The following is a 23564-nucleotide window of genomic DNA, read 5'->3' as shown; positions in this document are numbered from 1 at the left end:
TTGTGTCAGGAATCTTTTTATTTCTTCCTTGATTTTCTCTTTGATCCAGCTATTGTTCAGCAGCATGTTTTTTAACCTCCAGGTGTTGGATTTTCTTCATAGCTTCTTTTTACAGTTAATCTTGATCTCTGATCCATAGTGGTCTGATAGCTTGCTTCTAATAATCCTTATATTTGCCTTATATTTGTGACTTTGTGTGAGTTAGATTTATATCCTAAGGCATGCTCCATTTTAGAGAAGGTTCCACTTGAGAAGAATATGTATTCTACTTTTTGGAGGTGCAGGGCCCTATACAAGTTTATGAGTCCTCGTTATTCCAGTTTCTCATTTAGGGCTCTTATGTCTTTGTTAGTTTTCAGCCTAGTGGATATGTATAGTGTTGATCGTGGTGTGTTGAAATCTCTGACTACTATCACAATTCCTTTCATATGTTTCTCCAGGTTTGCAAGCAAATACCTTACATATTTTTCTGGCTCTGAATTTCATATACAAATGTGGATCAGAGTTAGATCTTTTTGATCTATTGTTCCCCTGGTCAGTAAGTAGTGACCCTCTTTGTCTCTGATCACTTTCTTAAGTGTGCATACAATTTGGCCTGACATAAGAATGCTGTCCCCGCTTTCGTTTGTTTTTCATTGTCTTGAACAATTGACTTCTATCCTTTTATTCTAACTCTATGTTTACCCTGTACTTTTAGGTGTGTTTCTTGCAGGCAGCAGAAGTCTTGTTTTTGTTTTCTTTCTTTTTCTGGGGGGGGGAGGTCACACCCAGCAGCACTCAAGGGTTACATCTGGCTCTACACTCAGAAATAGCTCTTGGCAATCTCGGAGGACCATATGGGATGCCAGGATTTGAACCACCATCGTTTTGCATGCAAGGCAAACACCCTACCTTCATGCTATCTCTCTGGCCCCCTTGTTTTTGTTTTCTAAGACAACCCTCTATTATGTGTCTTTTACTGGGGGGGTTTAGTCCGTTGACATTTAAGGAGATCATTGACAGAGAGGACTGTTGTGCAATTGAATTGAATAAAGTGATTGTTGTTACAATCAGGGGTTTGTGTTGTGTAATACATCTTTGAGTCAATCATTTAGAGTTAGTTTGGTTAGTGCATATAGTGTGAGATTTTTCTTCTCTGAGAATGTTTTTAGTTCTCCCTCCCATATGAATAAGAGTTTTTCCAGGTAGTGGACTCTAGGTTTGAAGTTCTGTCATTCAGTAGTTTGAATATGTCATTCCACTGTCTTCTTGCATGAATTGTTTTAAATGGGAAATCTGGTGATTCTTATGTTCCTATCTTTGCACTGAGATTTTTTTCTCCCTATTGCTTTAAGGAATTTATCTTTCTCTTTATTTTATGCCACTTGGATTACTATATGTCTTGGTGTTGGTTTATTAGGGTCTATTTTATTAGGGACTCTTTTTGTCTCTTGGATTTGCAATGCAGCCTCTTTCCCGAGAGTGGGAATGTTGTCTACTGTTATTTCCCTGACCACTTGTCCTTCCCCTTTCCCTATATATTCCCCTTCCCCTTCTACAATTCATAGATTATTTCTTTTCTTTTCTTTCTTTCTTTCTTTCTTTCTTTCTTTTTTTTTTTTTTTGTTCATTAAAACCTAAGATTTTCTTCCAATGCTTTACTCTTATTTCCTTATTGGAATCTTTGTCATTTTTGGTTTGTAGTTTTTCTTCAAGTTGTTCTGTATGACTCTCCAACTGTGTAATTCTCCTATTATGGCTTGCTATTACATTTTATATCCTTTAATTCCATTTGTATGAATTCTCTCATCTTTTGTAAAAGTTCTTCTTTGAGTTGGTTGATTTCTTTATCTATGGATTCCTTGAACTCACTGGCTAGTGAATCCTTGATTTCTCTTGCCATGGCTTGCATTGCTACTTTTAGGTCCTCATCTATTGGGCTCATGTGTTTTGGTGGACTTGGAAACTTGCTAGGATTTCTCTCTATATCCCCGGCAGCTAGTGTCTTCCTTGGTTTACCCATATTTGTTTGCATTTAGTGGTTTAGATTGTTTTGCACTTGGTCTCAGTCCTCCTTTGTCACCTGTGAAGTAGGGCTGGATCCCTTCTCTGGAGTGTGGCCCCAAGTGGGTATGATGGCAGAAGTTAATAAGGTTTGGCCTCTGGTACAGGTCTCCTCATTCGTGTTACCTGCCTGAGGGTGTAGTTATTCTCTCAGCCACATCCCTTACGCTCAGGTAATGGCAGCGACCAGTCACTCAAAACCTGTCTGCAGGTCTCCTCCCTCCCCTTGCCTGAGCAAAGGTGTGGGTCCCTTTTCTGTGCTTCAGTCTTTACACGCGATTAATGGCAGCAACTGCCCTGGTCAGAGCCTGTCCTCCCTACTATCACTTCGGTGAAGGTGTGGGTTTTCTCTCTGAGACTTAGCCCTTAAGTGTGGTTAATGGCAGCGACCTCTCTGGTCAGAGCCTGTCCTCCCTCCTGTTACCTGTGTGAAGTTACAGGTTTTCTCTCCCTCAACCCTTATGCGCTTTTAATGATGGCAGTGTCTCCGGTCAGAGCCTGTTTCCCTCTCTATTACCTGCGGGAAGATGCAGGCTTTCTCTCCCTCAGCCATTATGTGCGGTTAATAACGGCAACTACACTAGTCAGAGTCTGTCCTCCCCCCAGTACTTATTTTTTTAATTTATTTATTTATTTAGGTTACAAAAGGCAATGCTCAGGAATTTCTCCTGGTTCTGCACTCAGGAACCACTCTTGACAGTTTTGGGGAACTACATGGGAAGTTGGGTGTTGATCCCAGGTCATCTGTATGCAAGACAAATGCCTTAATTACTATCCTCTCTAGCTCAGTACATGTTTATTGTAGAAAGTATATAAATATGCTTTATTAAAAAGCTGAATGGTGACAATTATAGAAGAGTATTAAAATAACATGTATTGGCTTAATAATACTAAAATAATTAGCTGAATATCAGAATTGTTTTTTATTAATATCTTTAAATGTCTTGATGACAAATATGATCGTATTTGGTTTCAGTCATGTAAAGAACACCCACCTTCACCAGTGCAACATTCCCACCACTAATCCAAATCTCCCTCCTCCCCAACCCATCCCCATCTGTACTCTAGACAGGCTTTCTACTTCCCTCATTCAGTCACATTGTTATGATAGTTCTCGGTATAATTTTTTCTCAAACTGCACACACAACTCTTTATGGTGAGCTTCATGTAGTGAGCTGGACCTTCCAGCCCTCATCTCTTTGTCTCTGAAGATTATTGCAAAAATGTCTTTCATTTTGCTTAAAAACCATAGATGAGTGAGACAATTCTGTATCTATCTTTCTCCCTCTGACTTATTTTACTCACCATAATAGATACCATGTACATCTATGTATAGGAAAATTTTATGACTTCATCTCCTGACGGCTGCATAATATTCCATTGTGTATATGTACCACAGTTTCTTTAGCCATTCATTTGTTGAAGGGCATCTTGGTTATTTCCCGAGTCTGGCTATTATAAAGAGCACTGCAATGAATATAGATGTGAGTAAGGGATATTGAATTGTATTTTTGTGTTGTATAGCTAGATCGTATGGGAGCACAATCTCCAGGTTTGGGAGGAATCTCCATATTGTTTTCCATAAAGGTTGGACTAGACGGCATTCCCCCCGGCAGTGTATAAGAGTTCCTTTCTCTCCACATTCCCGCCAGCACTGCTTCTTCTCATTCATTGTGATGTGCGCCATTCTCTGTGGCATGAGATGGTACCTCATAGTTGTTTTGATTTGCATCTCCCTGATTAGTAATGTGGAACATTTTTATGGACTTTTTTTGGCCATTTGTATTTCTACTTTTTTAAAGTGCCTGTTCATTTCTTCTCCCCATTATTTGGTGGGATTAGATGCTTTTTCTTGTAAAGTTCTGTTGGTGCCTTGTATATTTTGGATATTAGCAACTTATTTGATGGGTATTGGTGAATAGTTTCTCCTACTCATTAGGTAGGTCTTGTATCCTGAACACTATTTACTTTGAGATGCAGAAGCTTCTCATCTTAATATATATTCCCATATGTTTATCTCTGCTTCCACTTGTTGAAGATTGCTGGTTCCTCCTTAAAGATGCGTTTAGTCTAAATGTCATGGAGTGTTTTACCTACATGTTGTTCTATATATCTTATGGTATCAAGTCTGATATCAAGGTCTTTAATCCATTTGGATTTTACCTTTGTACCTGGCATTAGCTTGGGTCTGCGTTTTTTTTTTAAAGTGTCTAACCAGTTGTGCCAACACCACCTGTTGAAGAGACTTTCATTGCTCCACTTAGGATTTCTTGCTCCTTTATCAAAAATTAGGTGATCGTTACATTCTCTGAGTACTCAAGCCTATTCCACTGATCTGAGGGTCTATCTTTATTCCAATAGCATGTTGTTTTGATAACTATTGCTTTGTAATATAGCTTAAAGTTAGGGTAAGTAATGCCTTCCACATTTCTTTACCCAGGGAGTGATTTAGCTATTCGAGGGTGTTTATTGTTCCAAATGAATTTCAGAAGTGTTTGATCCACTTCTTTGAAGAATGTCATAGTTTTCTTTAGAGGAATCGCATTAAATCTGTACAATGTTTTGGGGAGTTGCAATTTTAATGATATTAATCCTGCCAATCCATTAGCAGGTTATGTGTTTCCATTTCCACGTGTCCTCTCTTATTTATTGGAGCAGGGTTTTATGATTTTCTTTGTATAGGTCCTTCACATCTTTAGTTAAGTTGACCCCAAGATATTTGAGTTTGTGTCACAATAATGTGATTGTTTTTTTTAATTTTCTTTTTTTATCTTTATTTAAATACCATGATTACAAACATAATTATAGTTGTATGATTACAGTCATGTAAAGAACACCCCCCCCTTCACCAGTGCAACATTCCCACCACCAATTTCCCAGATCTCCCTCCTCCCCACCCCCCTACACGTGTACACGAGACAGGCTTTCTACTTCCCTCATTCATTCACATTGTTATGATAGTTTTCAGTGTAGTCATCTCTCCAACTGCCCTCATCACTCTATGTGATGAGCTTCATATCCTGAGCTGCACCTACCAGCCCTCATCTCTCTTGTCTCTGAGATACTGTTAAAAATGTCTTTCATTTTTCTTAAAGCCCATAGATGAGTGAAACCATTCTGCGTCTTTCTCTCTCCCTCTGACTTACTTCACTCAGCATAATAGATTCCATGTACATCCATGTATAGGAAATTTTCATGACTTCATCTCTCCTGATGGCTGCATAGCATTCCATTGTGTATATGTACCACAGTTTCTTCAGCCACTCATCTGTTGTACAAAGGTAAAATCCAAATGGATTAAAGACCTTGATATCAGAACTGAAACTATAAGTTATATAGAACAACATGTAGGTGAAACACTCCAGGACATTTAGACTAAAGGCATCTTTAAGGAGGAGACAGCACTTTCCAAACAAGTGAAAGCAGAGATAAACAGATGGGACTATATTAAGCTGAGAAGCTTCTGCATCTCAAAGGAAATAGTGCCCAGAATACAAAGGCCACCCACTGAGTGGGAGAAATTATTCACCCAATACTCATCAGATAAAGGGTTGTTTTCTTAATGTTCATTTTTTTCCTATCATTATTGGTGTATAAAAAGGCCATTGACTTTTGTATGTTTATTTTGTAGCCTGACACCATGCTATATGATCTTATTTTTTTCTAGAATCTTTTTGGTAGAGTCTTTAGGGTTTTCATAGTTGAGTATCATGTCATCTGAAAACAGTGAGAGCTTCACTTCTTCCTTTCCTATTGGATGCCCTTGATATCTTTTTATTGCCTATTTCTATAGCAAGTACTTCTAGTGCTATGTTGTATAGGAATGGTGAGAGAGGACAGCCCTATGTTGAACCAGAATTTAGAGGAAAGGATTTTAGTTTTTCTCCATTGAGAATGATATTTGCCATTGGCTTGTGGTAGATGGCCTTAACTATATTGAGAAAGGTTCCTTTCATTGCCATCTTGCTGAGAGTTTTTATCAAGAATGGGTTTTGGACCTTATCAAATGCTATCTCTGTGTCTATTGATATGATCATGTGATTTTTATTCTTCTTGTTTAAGTTATGTATTATATTGATAAATTTATGGATGTTAAGCCATCCTTGCATTCCTGGGATGAAACCTACTTGATCGTATGAATAATCTTCTTTATTAGGCATTGAATTCTATTTGCCAGAGTTTTGTTGAAGATCTTTGCATTTGTGTTCATCAGGGATATTGGTTGGTAATTTTTTTATTTTGGAAGCATCTCTGTCTGGTTTTCGTATCAAGATGATTTTTGGCTTCATAAAATGTATTTGAAAATGAACCTTTTTTTTAATTTCATGAAAGAGCCTGGCCAGGAATAGTAATAGTTCCTCTTGAAAGGTTTGAAAGAATTCATTAGTGAATACAACTGGGACTGGCCTTTGTCTTGGGGCAGACATATGATTACCATTTTAATTTCCTCAATGGTGATGGGATGTTCAGATATGCAAGCATTTATACATTTCTTCCAGGTTCTTATATATGGTGGCATAGAGTTTTTCAAAGTAGTCTAAGATGACCCTTTGAATCTCTGCAATATCTGTAATGATCTCCCCCTTTTCATTTTTAATATGGGTTATCAAGTTTCTCTTTCTCTCTTTCTTTGTGAGTTTTGCCAATAGTCTATCAATATTGTTTATTTTTTCAAAAAACCAATTTCTGGTTTTGTTAATCCTTTGGATTGATTTTGGGTTTCCCTTCATTGATTTTTGCTTTAACCTTTGTTATTTCCAACTGTCTACCTATTTTTGGTTCCTTTTGTTGTTCACTTTTTAATATTATGAGCTGCATTACTGTGGTATTGAGATATGCCTCTTCTTCCTTTCTGATGTGTGCTTGCAAAGCTATAAATTTTCCTATCATTACTGCTTTTGCTGTGCCCCATAGATTCTGATAGTTTATGTCTTCATTTTCATTTGTTTCCAGAAAATTTTTGATTTCTTCTTTGATTTCATCTCGGATCCACTGGTTTTTCAGTAGCAGGCAGTTTAAGTTCTAGTTGATAGCCTTCTTTTATGTCTTTTTGTCCTTCATATCTAATTTCAGAGCATTATATTCAGCAATGGTATCCTGCAAAATTTCTATCCTCTTAACTTTAAGGATATGTTTTTTATGTGTCAGCATGTGATCTATCCTGGAGAATGACCCATGTACGGTGGAGAAGAATGTGTATCCAGGTTTCTGGAGATGTCCTGTCTTATATATATACTAGGCCTCTTTTTTCCATTTCTCTTTTCAGGGCTAGTATATTTTTGCTGGTTTTCAGTCTGGTTGATCTATCAAGTGTTGACAGGGCCATGTTGAGGTTTTCCACATTTATTGTGTTATTATTGATGTTCTTTTTCAAATTTGTCAATAATTGTACTAGATAATTTTCTGGTCTCTCATCGGGTGCGTATATGTTTAGTATTGTGATTTTTTTCTTGTTGCACATATATCTTGATTAGTACGAAGTGTCCATATATGTCTCGTACAACTTTTCTTAGTCTAAAGTGTGTCATCTGATATTAATATGTCCACTCCAACTTTTTTAAAGGTGTTGTTTGCTTGGATCATTTTCCTCCAGCCTTTTGAGTCTATGTTTGTTTTGACTATTCAGGTGTGTTTCTTGTAGGCAGCAGAAGGTTAGATTTATCTTTTTCATCCAATTAGCTACTCTGTATCTCTTAACTGGTGCATTTACTTGATTGACATTGAGCGAGATGATTGCCATGGGATTTAATGTCATCTTTGTGTATAAGTTAGACATGTCTGTTTGCCTGTATTGTTTTAATGTAGACCTGTCAGTTGTTTCTTTAAGGCTGGTTTTGCATATACAGTTTCTGAGCTGTTGCTTATCTGTGAAGCTCTGTATCATTCCTTCTAACCTGAACGTTAGTCCAGCTGTGTGCAGATTCTAGGTGAAGCCTCCCATTTCTTTCAGTCTTGTCACAGAATCCCAGCTCTGTCTTCTGGCCTTGAGAGTTTCTTGTGACATATCTGCTGTAAATCTTACGAATGCTCTTTTGAAGTAATTACTTTTTTTGATCTTTCTGCTTTCAGTATTTTATATCTATCTGTAGGATTCGTTATTGTGATTAGGATGCGTCTTGTGTTGTTTTTTCTTCTGGTCTCTTTTAGCTGGCACTCTTTGGGCATGCAGGATTTCATTGCATGCAGTCTTTAGCTCTAGGAGTTTGCCCTTGATGGTGTCTTTGACTGAGGCATTTGAAGTTGAATTTTGATTGAGATTTCTGCTGTGAAATCTACTTGATTTAAAATGTGTGGGTTTCTTAAAAGTCATCTACTATAGAACTTTATTTTTATAGGGGAATATGTTAGCATAATAATATCTCAGTTCAATTCTTAATCTCTAAGGTATTTCATATATCTCAGGGTCACTTTAATAAGAGGTGATTTCTTATTGACATAGTTTCCAAATAATAAATCAGTGAACACTTGTATGAATAATATTTTGACAGTGCTATTTTATAATGATTTGCAGATAAAAATGATTTATCAAATGATTTAAAATAATTTAACAAATTATTTTCCTACATTCAATTTTCCTGACTAGTATCATGTGATATTTCTACCTCTGCCAAGGTTCAGGGATCACTCCTGAGCTCAAAGACAGGAACAGTTTGTGGCTATCTCTGGATCTAGCCTGATTTCCCACCTCACAAACCTTTTCCACATAACAAAATTTCCAACATCAGTGGAAATTAAACTTAAACTTAAATAGCACAACTTAAACTTAAAATTTTAATATAAAGATGAGCATCATATTTGTTAAACTCTTTTACACAGTGATGACCTGAATTACTAGTTCTAAAAATAATAAAAATGCATACATATATGTGATATATGTATATTTTTATTCGTTCTAAATGATATGGTCTGTGTTTTTATAGGCTTGCCTGAGTCCATTGTTGCTGCTGCATGTTCAAGAAGTGGTCAGAGGGTTCTTCATGTTGATTCGTAAGTTTAGTAATGATAGTAGTACTTTATAACTAGCAATGGTTCGTGACTGTTAACTTGTATAATTATACGTTAAATCTATGTTAACATGTATGCATGCCATATTTAAAATAAAATAATTAAATTCTTTCTTTTTTTACCAAAATGTATAAAATGTACAGCATTCATGTTTTAGTGTTCTGTGCAATAATGGTGTTTATTGTGAAAAGTAAACCAAATGCACCATAATTTTATATTTTAAATATGAATGAGATTTTGTATTTTATATTAAATAATTTTCCAGGTGGCTTGGTTACTGTACACTATACATACGTGTTGTATCTTAGGCTTTGTATTTGACTTTTTTTTTTTAATTTTTATTTTGACCATATTGGCTTACATATCTTTCACAGTATTATTTTAGGAACATATTAACATAGAATCAGGGGAATACCCATCACCAAATTTGTCCTCCCCCTTCCCCGTTCCCTTCCTGCAATGATATTCCCCACCATCACCCCCCGTGCTGCTAGAGTAGGTGGTCCCCTCTTTGTCTAGCTTACTATTAGTGATCATATATCTGTTTGGTCCTGGTAACCTCCCTTGTTTACCCCTCTATTTGAGAGGTGGACCTCGATTATTTGAGTTATATGGTTTTGTTTGAAGGAAAGAAAAGCAATAGAATGGAGTAAAAATAAGAAAAAATAAAAAATAAAATAAAAAGTAAATCAAATAAGTTGAAAATGGGTGAGTTTTTCTAGAGGCTTTCAACCTCAGTTTGAGTGAGGACATGAAAAAGGTAATTGAAATACCACATCAATACAGAACGAAATATCAAATTAAATATTCATCTTTCTCTTTGCTTTTTGCCATTTGGATTACTATATGTTTTGGTGTTGGTTTATTAGGGTGTATTTTATTAGGTATTCTTTTCACTTCCTGGATTTGGACGGATTCCTCTTTCCAAAGGGTGGGGAAATTTCTGCTATTATTTCCCTAACTACTTGCTCTTCCCCTTTCCCTGTTTCCTCCCCTTCTGGTATACCTACAATTCTTAGTATTTCTTTTGTCTTTATTCATTAAGTACTGGACTTTTCCTTCCAGTGCCTTGCTTCTTGTTTCCTTGTTGGTTTCTTGGTCATTTTTAGTTCGCAGTTTTTCTTCAAGTACTTCTGTGTTTTTCTCTAACTCTGTAATTCTGCTTGTATGACTTTCTACGGTGTCTGTTAATTTTTTAATTCCTTTTGTATGTTCTGTATCAGATCATTTTTTAATTTGGCTAATTTGTTCTTCCATGGATATCTTGTACTCGGTGGCTAGCGATTCTCTCATTTTCTTTATAATGGCTTGCATTTTCTTTCTAATGGCTGCTTTTAAATTTTCATGTCTTAGATCTGTGCATTTTGGTGGACTTGGGAACTTACTAGGGGTTCTTTCTGTATATCCAGCTGTTAGGGTCCTCCTTAGTTTACCCATTTCTTTTTTTGCATTTATTGGTGTGACTTGGAGAGCAGTGCCCACCGATTTTGGCCTGCTTTTGCTCCCTGTGGTGTGGAGCTGGGTCTCTTCTCTGTATTTGCAGCTCTGGATGGGACTCTTGGGTGGGCTGGCTTAGGTTCGGCCTCTAGCGTGTTCTCTATTGGAGCCTAGTTAGTTGCTGCCCCTCTCAATGCCAGCCAGTGAAGTACCACTCCTGACCAAAATGGTGGAGGGCGCTATTGAGCTTTCTTCCTTGTCCTCCTCTACCTGGAAGTCAGCGGGGCTCTGCCTCCTCCAGGCCTCTGCCAGAAACCCCTCCCGTATGTAGTTCCTAGCCTGGCTCAGCAGTGCCGGACATCTCGAGATGTGTGTGTGGGAGGGGCGGGGAGAGAGAAAGGTCCCTTACCGTCTGTTGAATCCAGAAACATCAGGGACACAATTGGCGGAGGGGTGGAGATAGCAGAAGTTCCCTTTCTTCTGCCGATCCCAGAAACCTCAGGGATGAGATCTGGGGAGGGGTGGAGACAGCAGAAGTTCCCTACCTTCTGCCGAACCCAGAAACCTCAGGGATGCAATCTGTGGCTTTTGAAAAAAAAAAGTGTGTGTGTTTTTTTTTAATATTTATCAAACTATGAAAAGGCCTTAATTAAAATTTTCTTAGAATCCTTTTTATTAATGTGATGTTAGAAAAGAAATAATGTAAAATTTACGTTTAAGGTAAAGTAGCTAAAGCAGTAGCACAAGAGCTAGGGGCTTGCTTGCTTACCTAGAAATTAATGTGGATTTATTTCATGGCATCATTTTTGGTCCCCAATCCTGTATATTAGTAATGTCTGAGTATTGAACCAAGAGTAAACCCTGAACACTGTTAGGTGTGACCCCCTAAAATTATAAATCATCGTGTTAATGCTCCTTATTGCTGCTTCTTCCTAAAACATCCCACAAACTTTCTACCTGTTTATTTAGTGTCTATAAGCAAATGCTCCACCACTGTGTGACCACTATGGCCCACCTGTCTTGCTTATTAGCAGCTGACTTGTCTCTGATCATATATATGGGGATTTGACAGTAGGTTATTTTATTTTGACACAGTGGTTATAAAATCTGTCTTCGTTCACATATCATATTGTTTAGATCACTTACAGCTTTACAAAATAGCTTCAAATTAGGTAATAAAATGACTCCCAGTTTCACACTTTGATTTTGGCTATTCAAGATTTTTTATGATTCCACAAAAACTTTATAATTTGCTGATATAAGTACTTGAAAACTTGTCTGAATTTGAATTGGGATTGTATTGAATCTATGTAATTGTTCAGGTTGTCATTTTGACAGTATTGATTCTTTTAAGCCATACATATGGAATATTTTTTTCATTTTCTAAGGTTTCTTTCCATTTCTTAAAATGCTTTGAAGTTTTCATGGTATAGATATCTCACCTCTTGTTAAATTGATTCCTAGTACTTGATGTGTTTAGACACTATTTTACATGGGATAGGCTCTTTGAGTGCCTTCTTCAATTTTTTTTTGTATATAGGAATACAGCCAACTTCTGTATTTGACTTTGTAACCAGTCACTTTGCTATATTGTTTTATTGTTTCTCGGCTCTGTTTTGATGATATTTTAGGGCCTTCATTATATGCCATCTGCCTTCTGTTTGTGATTTTTAAAGACTCAACTTATAGATTATAGGAGAGTATTTTATAGTAGAAATATCAGTTTTATTCAAATTTAATACTTTACATTTCCTACTGTGTAACAAGATACTTAACTGCATGTCTGTGTTCTCATTTTAATATAAAGATAATTATAACATCTCTTAGTATTCTTGTGAAAATGAAGTGAGATGTTGAATGGAAATGACAGATAAAGCATTGAATTTCCCATAATATTAATTAAACTGGCACATTTTTGTCAAAACACATTATAGAACTCTAATAATTCTAAATGCCTTCTTAAATCAGTGGCCATTTGTTAAGTGTAGTTTATTACTCTTATAGTAGACATCATAATATTTTTCAGTGCTGATAATCTGTTATGAACAAATAACTTCAATTTGTTGGTTTAACTGCTTTTTTTCTCAGGGGGATAGTATCAAATACTGGCTTTCATAAAAGTGAACAGTACATTTTACAACTTACCTTTCTAAAATGCAGTTTTTCCAAAATTTATTCTGTCATTTACATTTTTTTTGGAATAACAATTGGTCGATCATATTATTGATGGAATGCATTTTGGAAAAGGAGATTTTAGTAATTATGTCTTTGTGAAATTCAATGTTTAAATGTTAGGTTATGTATTATGAGTTACAGTTATATTATTCTGAAATCTAAATTGTACCAGTGTATCAGTTTTGCATTATTTCTATTGTAATAAACAACATGAGGTCAGAAGATCGACTTCAGTTGTAGCTCTTCCAATTATATTTTTGTGACTATAAAACTAGTGATTTAATCTTATCTCTAGGTAGACAAGACTTAGTTCCCTTATCTGTAAAATAATACCTTTTTTTGTCAAAGAAGTCTAAAAGAACCCATGAGAAAAAAGTTATGAAAACAATCGAAAATTATATTTTTTAGTGAATGGTACTTTTATTATATTGCTAGAAAAGGGAATTTAAGCACAGTGAATATTGAATTCTAAGTTTTTAGTTATGCTCTCTACTTTCCTATTGAGCAATATTTGGGCCCCATTGATTAGCTGCTTAAAACCTTTTCAGCTCTTGGGGTTCTCAATTAAAATTTTAGATTCCAGAATGAATGTATATGCATACTAGCTCTTTGTTGTCTCTGTCATTTTACTTGCTATGGGAGCTATTTTATATTACAGTGTATATTTAGCATTGTGTTATTATAGCTGTGAATATTCAACATCAATGAGTTAATTAATAGGCTTTAACCACTAGGCTCTAATGAATAGTTTTACTGCTTAGTTTTTTTATAATTTATTTTATTTTTATCTATAATTTTTTGTTATAGACTGTCACAAAAGTTTGATACATATTGTTTAATATTAAATACTTTCTAAACAGTGAGACATGCCTTGTTTCTGTCTTAGCCCTTTTAAATCTAATTTAATTTCCAAGCACTCGAAAAGTTTTCTGTTTTACTAGAAGTTTTACTAAGGCAAACCCAGCAGTTATGATCTTGAAAATACATGAAATATGAATATCAGGGAGATTAACAACAAACTTCCCTAAAAAAACAGAATATTGTCATTTATTACTAAATCAACAATTAGTACTTTACGATCTAATTTTGTGGACACCCTATCTTCTGTTTCTTGCTATTGTAGTGAGTGCTGCAAAAAAGCTTTTATTTATATATATATTCAAATTGATTTTTTGGTGTTGTACACATTTTTATACTGGCCATCCATCTATCTTATTACTTTTCATTTCTTATCATTTTATGAACTTATTGAATTTAATGATATGATCTTTGTGTATGCTTTGAATATCTTATATATTTATTATCCATTATCTGATATATGCAAATATATTCTTCTACTCTTTAGACTGTCTTAATTTTAGCTGGTGTCTGTTGCTATGTAGAAACTTTTTATTTTGTGTTGTCCATTATGTTTTTTTTGTTATTTAATTTGTCAGTGCAACCTTGTCATTGAGAATTTCACTGGAATATTTTGCCAGTTTCCCTCAGTTCATTCTATAGAATCTGGTCTAATTTCAAGGTCATGGATCTATTTTGTATTATAAATCAAGTCATAAGCCATAACTTTAGTTAGGAATCAAGTTTTATTGTTTTGCATGTAGTTGTTCAATTTTCTTTACACCATATGATGAAGAGGCTATTTTTAATCCTTTTTTTGGGGGGGCCACACCCGTTTGATGCTCAGAGGTTACTCCTGGCTAAGTGCTCAGAAATTGCCCCTGGCTTGGGGGACCATATGGGATGCCAGGGGATTGAACCGCGGTCCTTTCTTGGCTAGCACTTGCAAGGTAGACACCTTACCTCTAGTGCCCCTATTTTTACTCCATTTAATGTATCCATTTCTTTGTCATAAATTAGCTGTTCATATAATTAAGGGTTTATCATTTGGTTCTTAATTTTAATGCATTAGTTTGAAAAACTATCCTTATTTCACTATCATGATGTGTTGAATTACTAATTGTGTTTTAGTATAGTTTAAAGTTCTATAACACAGTATTTTTCTATTTCTTATTTCTCAAAATGACTTTGGATATTTAGGGTGTTTTATGGTTTTACTTAAATTTTATCTATGGTCACTTATCTATAGTCCTTAAAGAATATCATTAGGCTTTTAATTGGTGCTGCATAGAATCTATATAATTTAGGTAACCTGGGTATTTTACTAGGTTGATTGTTTTGTTATTATGGAATATTTTTTCTATGTTCCTATGTTTCATAACTGACTTCTGGTTCTATAGGTAAAGACTTTTTATTTATTTTGTTAAGTTGATTTCTGGATACTTTTTGGACACAAATTTGAATGAAGTAGTATTTTATAAATAAATGACTGTGGGATACTGAGTTAAATAGTTCAGTTATGGCTATACAATATTCCAACACTTTTCACTTCACCAGTGTTCATTGCCTGCTACTAATTTCCCAATTACTCTTACATCACTACCCCACTTCCACCCAGCCTGACCTATGATAGATACTTTTCTATTCTCCCTCATTCTTTTAAAGCATCATGGTTTGGAATACTGTTAGTGAAGTGGTATCATACATACCACTTTACTTCATTTCAATTTCCAGTTTTCTTCAGAATGATCATGTCCAACTATTATTAAAATCTGTCTCATCCATAATTTCTTTTGTCTGTGCATATTATTCTCATATTTTGGGCTCTTTTTACCCCACAGAAAAGTGTGATTATTCCATATCTATCCCTTTTCTTCTGATTCATTTCATTTAACATTATCTTCTTTGTGTCTATTCAAATTTGTCCTAATAAGTACATAGTTTTCTATTATGTAACGATACCATGGTTTCTTTATCCATTCATCTGTTCTTGGGCACATGGGTTGTTTCCATATTTTGGCAAACATAAACAGTGCTTTAATGAAAATTGGTGTATAGATCCTCTTTCTGCATTGTATTTTTGTGCCCCTAGAGCATATTCCCAGAAGCAGTATTGCTGGGAAGAATGGAAACTCAATTTTTAGTTTTTTAGTGGAAACACCATATTGTTTTCCAAAACAGTTGGACCATTTGACATTCCCAGCAGGAGTGACTGAAGTTCTTTTTTCCCCATATCAACTCCAGTACTGTTTTTTTTTTTTTTTGTTGTTCTTCTTGATATATGCCAGTTCCTGTAGTACGAGGTGATATTGCTTTGTTGTTTTACGTGTCTGTGATAACAAATGTTATGAAACAATTTTTATGTGTCTTTTGTCTACCTGTTATTTCTTGTTTGAGGAAATTTCTGTTCATTACTTCTCCCCATTTTTGATGGGGCCAGATGTGTTTTTCTTGTTAACCTCTTACACAACTTAGATAAAATAACTTGTCAGATCAATATCGGGTAAAAAATTTCCCCCATTCTTTGGATTGTCTATGTATCCAAGCCATCATTTCCTTTGAGGTCCAGAAGCTTTTTAGTTTAATGTAGTCCAATTTGTATATCTTTACTCCCAATTATTTGGTCAGTGGTGTTTCATCTGTGAAGATGCCTTTGGCTTCAATGACTTGGCAAGTTCTGTTTACATTTTCTTCTGTATTCTTTATGGTTCAGGTCTGAACTAAGATATTTAATCTAATTTGATTTAACATTGTAAATCAATGTAATACATTGTGCATTGTATTAGAGCGAAGTCTGACTTCATTTTCTTTGTATAAAGCTGATCAGTTTTCCCAGCACCACTTGCTGAAGAAGCTTTTCTTGCTTCAATTAACTTCTTTTTTTTCTCTTTTATCAGAAATTAACTTATATAGATGAGGATTAGTCTCAGGATATTCAGTTCTATTCCACAGACCTGAGAGACATTCTTTGTTCCAATACCATGCTGTTGTAGGTGCTACCACTTTATATTACAGATTGAAGTTGGGGAAAGTGATGCCTTTCATCTTCTTTTACCCAAGGATTCTTTTAGCTATTTGTGGAGGCTTGTAGTTTTATATGATATTTATGAGTGACTAGTTACTTGAAAAATGTTATAGATATTCTATAGAAAATCCATTGAATTTGTGCAATAAATTTTGGGGGGGATTACCATTTTATGATAATATTCTTCTCAATCTGAACAGGGAATGTGTTTATATTTAACTTTGTTTTCTTTTATTTAAGTAGTACTTTTCAAAATTTTTTTGTATTGATCTTCTACCACTACAGTTAAGGTGATTCTGAGGTACTTTCTTTTTGAGGCACAATTATGAATTCAATTTCTTAAAAAATTTTCCCTTTTCTTTCACTATTTGTATATAGGAAAGCTATGCATTTCTGCTTGTTAATTTTATAGCCTGTCCTTTTACTGTAAAATTATCATCTCTGTAAGTTTATTTTGTAAAATCTTTGGATTTTCAAGAATAGTATCACATCATAAACAGTGAGAACTTAAGTTTTTACCTTCCTATCTGGAAATTCTAGATATATATTTCTTGCTAACTGCTATAACACATACTTTTAGCACTATACTGAATAGAAGTAATGAGAGCAGGCTAACTTAAACTTGTCTTGTGCTTGATCTTAAAGGGAATGCTTTTATGTTTTCCCCATTGAGTATAATGTTGGCTGAGTGCTTCTAGAAAGTATCTTTGATTATATTGAGGAAAGTTATTTCTATTTCCATTTTGTTGAGAGTTTTTCCATAAATGCTTACTGAATCTTGTCAAGTGTGTTTTCTGCATCTCTTGATATAAAAGTATGATTATTTTCACTCATTGGAATGATGTTTGTTGATTGACTTTTATATGTTAAAGCATTCTTTCATTACTGATATGATACCTACTTGTTATTTGGATTCTATTTGCTAGTATTTTGTTAAGGATCTGTATCTGTGTCATTGTAACGAGGATGTGTCTTGGGGTGTTTTTCTTTGGGTCTCTTTTAGCTGGTACTCTTCGGGCATGCAGGATTTGATTATATGTAGTCTTTAACTCTGGGAGTATCTCTTTGATGATGTCTTTGACAGTTGATTCTTTCTGGAGATCTCTACCTGGGCCTTTCGGACTCCAATGATTCTTATGTTGTTTCTGTTGAGTTTATCAAAGACTTCTATTTTCATCTGTTCACATTCCTTGAGTCCTTTTTTCATTGCCTGATCGTTTGTCTTAAGGTTCTTTTCCAGTTTCTTCTGCTGTGTTGAGTTTTTCTTCATCCCATCTTCCAGCATGCTGATTCTGTTCTCAGCTGTTGTTACCCTGCTGGCAAGGCCATCCACTGAGTTTTTCAGTTGAGCTACCGTGTTTTTCAGATCTGTTATTTCAGTTTGGAGTTTTCTGATTTCTTTCTTTATGTTCTGCTCAGATCAATCTATGCTTTCTTTGAGTTCTACCAACATCTTCCATATTTCTGTTCTAAGTTCCTTATCTGAGAGGTTAATCAGATGGTTGGAATTTTTTAGGTCATCCGAGCTATCATCTTCATTCTCTGTGCATTGTGTTTGCCTGCGATTTTTCCCCATTGTCATGCTTGTAGTGTGATTTTTTCTGTGTGTCGTGGTGGGGCTCATTGATAAGAAAGATGCACGGCTGCGAAGTGAAGCAGAGTGGCCGCACTCTTCTTCGGCCTCTTAGTGAGTTTTTTGGGGGGTGCGCTCCCTAGGCCTCTGAGGAGAGCTTCAGTTATTCAGGAAATACAGACAGGCACAGCAAATATTTTCTTTGAAGTCCTCAGAGTCATCAAAGGCACAGTAGAGCGGAGCCTCCACAGGCCAGAGGGCTCAGTTTTCTGCCTGGTGACCCCCACAGCCAAACTTTACTCACTCACTCGCTGGGCAGCTTCAGAATGCAGTTTTTTGGGGGTGCGCTCCCTAGGCCTCTGAGGAGAGCTTCAGGTATTCAGGAAAGACACACAGGCACAGCAAAGATTTCCCTGAAGTCCTCAGGGTCATCAAAGGCACAGCAGGGCAGAGCTTCTGCAGGCCAGAGTGCTCAGCTTTCTGCCTGAGGACCCTCACAGCCAGACTTTACTCACTCACTCTCTGGGCAACTTCAGAATGAACTTTTTTCGGGGTGCGCTACCTAGGCCTTTGAGGAGAGCTTCAGATATTCAGGAAATACAGACAGGCACCTTTATGGAATGTTCTCAGTGGGCTTCCTTTCTATGTTGACTTTCAAAGTGTCCAAGATCTTGGCTGCTGGGAAATGAAAGACAGAGGGAGGGAGCGAGCATGGGGCAGGAGCAGCGGTAGGCATGTGCCCACTAGAGTGGCCAAGTCCAAGTACCCTGGAACTGGGAGCCAAAACATCCCATAACGGGTCAGAGCAGAGAGGACTGTGATTAACTTTTTTTGTTAGTTCTTTGTAGTCAGTTTATATGTTTTCTATTTTCTTGAGTCTGTGGAAGTTTGTTTCATGTTTGAGCATAAGCTTTATTCTGGAGAATGTTCTATGTGCACTAGGTTTTTATTTGCATATAGGAATACAACATATTGAAATTCTCCTGAGGAGGCCAAGAAAGACCCAGTGAAAACTGTCTCCTAGAAGCCCCACAGCAGACAGGCACTCTTACTCTGTGTCTGTGAAGGAGGGTCATATATGATCCGTGCTTTGTGCTGAGCCACAAGGAGAAAACTTGAAAAAAATCTCTTGCTGCCTCCGCTCATTTGCTCTTCTGTCTCCTGAAATTCTCTTGAGGAGGCTGAGAAAGACCCAGTGAAAACTGAGACCTAGAGGCTCCACAGTAGACAGGGGCTCTAAAAGAGTGCAGCCACTCTGCTTCACAGCTGCGTGGATTTTCTAACTAATGAACTTCACCATAACATTTAGAAAAAAATCACACTACAAGCTTGACAATGGGGAAACCATGTAGGCAAATACCATGCACAGAAAATGAAGATGATAGCTCTGATTGCCCCAAAAATAACAACTAGTTTAATCTCTCAGATAAGTTTAGAATAGAAATATGGAAAACATCTAACCTATCAAAATGGAAGAAGAATTGAACAATTTCTCTAAGAAGAAATACAAGTGGCCAAAAGGCACATGAAAAAATGCTCCACATCACTAATCATCAGTGAAATGCAAATCAAAACAACAACAAGGTACTATCTCATAACACAGAGACTGGCACACATCAAAAAACAAGAACAGTCAGTTTTGGAGGGTATGTGGGAAGAAAGCAACTCTCATTCACTGCTGGTGGGAATGTCATTTAGTTCAGCCCTTATGGAAAACAATATGGAGATTCCTTGCAAATCTGGAAATTGAGCTCCCATTTGATCCAGCTATACCACTCCTCGGGATATACATTAGGAACACAAAAATTCAATACAAAAACCCTTCCTCAAACCTATATTTATCGCAGCACTTTTTACAATAGGCAGACTCTGTAAACAACCAAGATGTTCTTCAACAGATAAATGGCTAAAGAAACTGTGGTACAAACACACAATAGAATATTATGCAGGCGTCAGGAGAGATGAAGTCATGAAATTTCCTATACATGGATGTCCATTGAATCTATTAGGCTCAGTGAAATTAGTCAGAGAAATATACAATATTCTCACTCATATAAGGGTATTAAGAAAACTTAAAGACATTAAAATAATTCCCAGAGATGAAGGACTGGTTCAAGTTATGAAGCTAACCACAAAGTGTGGTGAGTGCAGTAAGAGAAATAACCACTTTGAGAACTATCATAAAAATGTCAGTGAGTGAGGGATGTAGAAAGCCTGTCTCGAATACAGGTGGGGTAGGGGAGGGAAGAGATTATGGCACTGGTAATGAAAAGGTTGCATGAGTGAAGGGGGGTGTTCTTGTTATGAATGAAACTCAACTACAGTAATGTTTGTAATCATGGTGTTTAAATAAAATATTTTAAAAATAAGAATAGAAATATAAAGGATCAGAGAGATTTAGGGGAACTGTCAGCTTTGTGTGTTTCTCTTCTCTTCTCTCTCCTGAAGCTCTCCTGAGAGGGCCAGGAAGGGACCAGCAAAAACTGTCTCCTGGAGCTGCTCAGTCCGAAAGGCAAAGAAAGACTGAATGAGTTAAAACTTGCTACCAGAGGCGTCAGGAAAGAGAGGTGAATCCTTTCTCTATAAAGGCAGGTGGGAGGGGTCTGACCCTGCTGTGAGATTGGCGACTGGGAGAGACCAAGGGAACCTGTCAGCGTTGCGTGTTTCTTTTCTCTTTTTTCTCCTGAAGTTCTCCTGAGAGGGCCATGAAGGGACAGCAAAAACTGTCTTCAAGTGGCCACAGAAGAGCATAGCTGCTTGGCTTTGCTTAGCGGCCATGTGCTCTAACCAATGAACACCACCATAATATGCAGAAAAATAATCACACTACAAGTGAGACAATGGTAAACCTCGCAGGCAAACACCATGCACAGAGAATGAAGATGATAGCTGTGATGCCCCCCAAAATACCAACAATCTGATTCATCTCTCAGAGAAAACAATTCGAATACAAATATGAAGGATCCTCATAGATATAAAACCAAAAACATAGCTCTAACTGAGCAGAACACAAAGACAGAAATCCGAAAACTCCAAACTGGAATAACAGATCTGAAAAATATGGTAGCTGAACTAAAACCTCAATGGAAAGCCTCTCCAATAGGGTAACAGCAGTCAGGGAAAGAATCAGTGAACTGGAAGATGAAATGCAGAATAACTCCATACAGCAGAAGACATTTGAAAAGAACCTTAAGGCGAACGATCAAACAATGGAAAAAATACTCAAGGAATGTGAACAGATGAAAATAGAAGTCTTTGGTAAACTCAACAGAAACAACATAAGAATAATTTGAGTCCCAGAGGCCCAGAAAGGAGATCACCAGGAAGAATCAACAAAGACATCATCACTAAGAAACTCCCAGAACTAAAGATACAATCAAATCCTGTAGCATATCTAAACACCCCCATCACTACCGAGGAAATTAAAATGATAATAAATGTCTTCCCCAAAACAAAAGCCCAGGCCCAGATTAATTCACTAATGAATTCTTTCAAACCTTTCAAGAAAAACTTCTACCAATTCTTGCCAGGCTCTCTCATAAAATTGAAAAAACGGGAACACTTTCAAATAGATACTATGAAGCCAAAATCACCTTTATACTAAATTCAGACAGAGATGCTGCCAAAAAGAAAATTACAGACCCTGTATGTAACCTGTTTCTGTTTTCCCCTTTGACCACCCCCAAATGCACCGACAATATAATGTAGCACCATTTCCCCCTGCAAAGGCATACTAAAAAAGGGGAATTCTTACATATAAAAAAAGAGCTCTTATCTACTAGAGATAGGAACTCATAGTTGTTTACAATACAGGGATATCTCCTACCTTGAAAATATGTCATGTGGAATCAACTTAGACCTCAGGTGATTAGATACCATTCGTCAAGCCTTGAACCCTGGATCCCAGACATAGAAACGGCACAGTTCTTCACAACTGCTACAGGAAACAAATCCCATCCGGGACAACCTTAAGACTGCGAGGTCACCAACAAGTGCCAGCTCTAATATGACATCCTGACAATGAAGAAAATGGGAACAACTTGACCTTAGTGCAGGTTACCCTACCTTACCAGCTAACGACAAGACAAAATCAGAAGACTTGTCAGCCATTGGTAGGTCCAAAAGCCAAGATTGCGAGTTACAGATGACTGGCTGCTAGAACCATGACCAGACTGTATACAGCCTGGGACCAATAAAAAGCCCTAGCCTAGGGTTTGAACTACGACCTGCACAATAAACATGATCCCCAGTTCCAAAGGTCTGGCAGAGACCATTGTAACGGAATGAGGCTTCTGGAAGTACAAAGAAAGACACTATCCTAGGTGCCATCCTAGGTTCAGTGCAAAGACCAAGATCACAAACCACAGAAGATGGATTAAAATGACACTGATGGAACAGAACTTCTAGAACCACAAAGACTGACTTCATCATAACTCCCATCCCTGGATCTGTGCAGATACTGAGATCCCTAGACACAGAGGCCTGAGTGTATCACCCAGGACAGAGCAGAGGTCTTCCAAACACCACAAAAGCATCACCAGGAGAGTAAATGATCCTGAACAGAGTCTATAGTTGATCCCATGACAATCCACTCCAAGGGTGGAGAAACCCCATATCTCTTAGGCCAAGTGAATTTCTTTTCGAATGACCCCAATATTTACTGTGCCAGGGCAGGAGGGAAAAAACAAAAAGCACAAAACATTGTTTATTTATTTAATTTTTAAATATTTTTAATTTTTATTTTTTAATTTTATTTTTATATATTATTTTATTTTCATTTATTATTATTATTTTTATTTACCTATCTATTTTTGGTCAATTTCTCTGTTTGGGTGTGATTATTGAAGTTGTCCCCAGTTATACTTACTCTTTCTCTTCCTTTCTGTTCTTTCTTTATATGCTATGCCATGTTTCTTATATCAGGATCATGGCGTTTTGTTTTGTTTTGTTTTGTGTTTTTTTGTATCTGTTTTTGTGTTTTTTTGTTTTGTTTTGTTTTGTGTGCTTATCGTTATTGTTGGAGTCCTCACTGGATATTTGACATTTCTATTTGTACTGGTGGAATGTTTCACCTTTTTTCTCTCCTTCGTTTCTCAAACCGATGATGAGAGCCTCTGGAAGAATTCCGCTTATTTTCGGTGTAATAGACTTTTCCCCAGTTTATTACTTTTCTTTCCTTCAAACAAAACCATGTAACTTGAACTAGCTAGTCCTGCCCCCCCCCCAGTCAGTGGGGGAAATAAGGGAGGCACCAGGACCAAATAGGTGCAAGACTACTAAGTAGTAGGCTAGATACAGAGGAGACCACATATTCTAGCAACCCTAGAGGTGAGGGAAGAGAATATGGGAGGTAGGACAAAAACGGAGGTGTAGGGAGGACAATTTGGTGATGGGAATCCCCCCTGATTTTATGTAAATATGTACCTAAAATAATATTGTCAACAATATGTAAGCCACTATGATCAAAAT

The 23564-nt window shown here is 36.5% G+C and overlaps 2 protein-coding genes across 2 annotated transcripts in view; one reads left to right on the top strand and one right to left on the bottom strand.

The window, feature by feature from the left end:
* Positions 1 to 23564, bottom strand: part of PCDH11X (protocadherin 11 X-linked) — a 1221358-nt gene that overhangs the window by 395372 nt on the left and 802422 nt on the right. The window lies entirely within an intron of this gene.
* Positions 1 to 23564, top strand: part of CHM (CHM Rab escort protein) — a 199593-nt gene that overhangs the window by 37063 nt on the left and 138966 nt on the right. The window contains exon 2 of the mRNA XM_049766603.1: positions 8964 to 9030. Within this exon, the coding sequence (XP_049622560.1) occupies positions 8964 to 9030 (67 nt within the window). The remainder of the gene's footprint in view (positions 1 to 8963; positions 9031 to 23564) is intronic.

This window comes from Suncus etruscus, chromosome X (assembly GCF_024139225.1).
Source record: "Suncus etruscus isolate mSunEtr1 chromosome X, mSunEtr1.pri.cur, whole genome shotgun sequence".
In the NCBI taxonomy this organism is placed as follows: domain Eukaryota; kingdom Metazoa; phylum Chordata; class Mammalia; order Eulipotyphla; family Soricidae; genus Suncus; species Suncus etruscus.
Note: the sequence above shows the minus strand (reverse complement) of the source record. Positions and strands in the feature narration are given on the sequence as shown.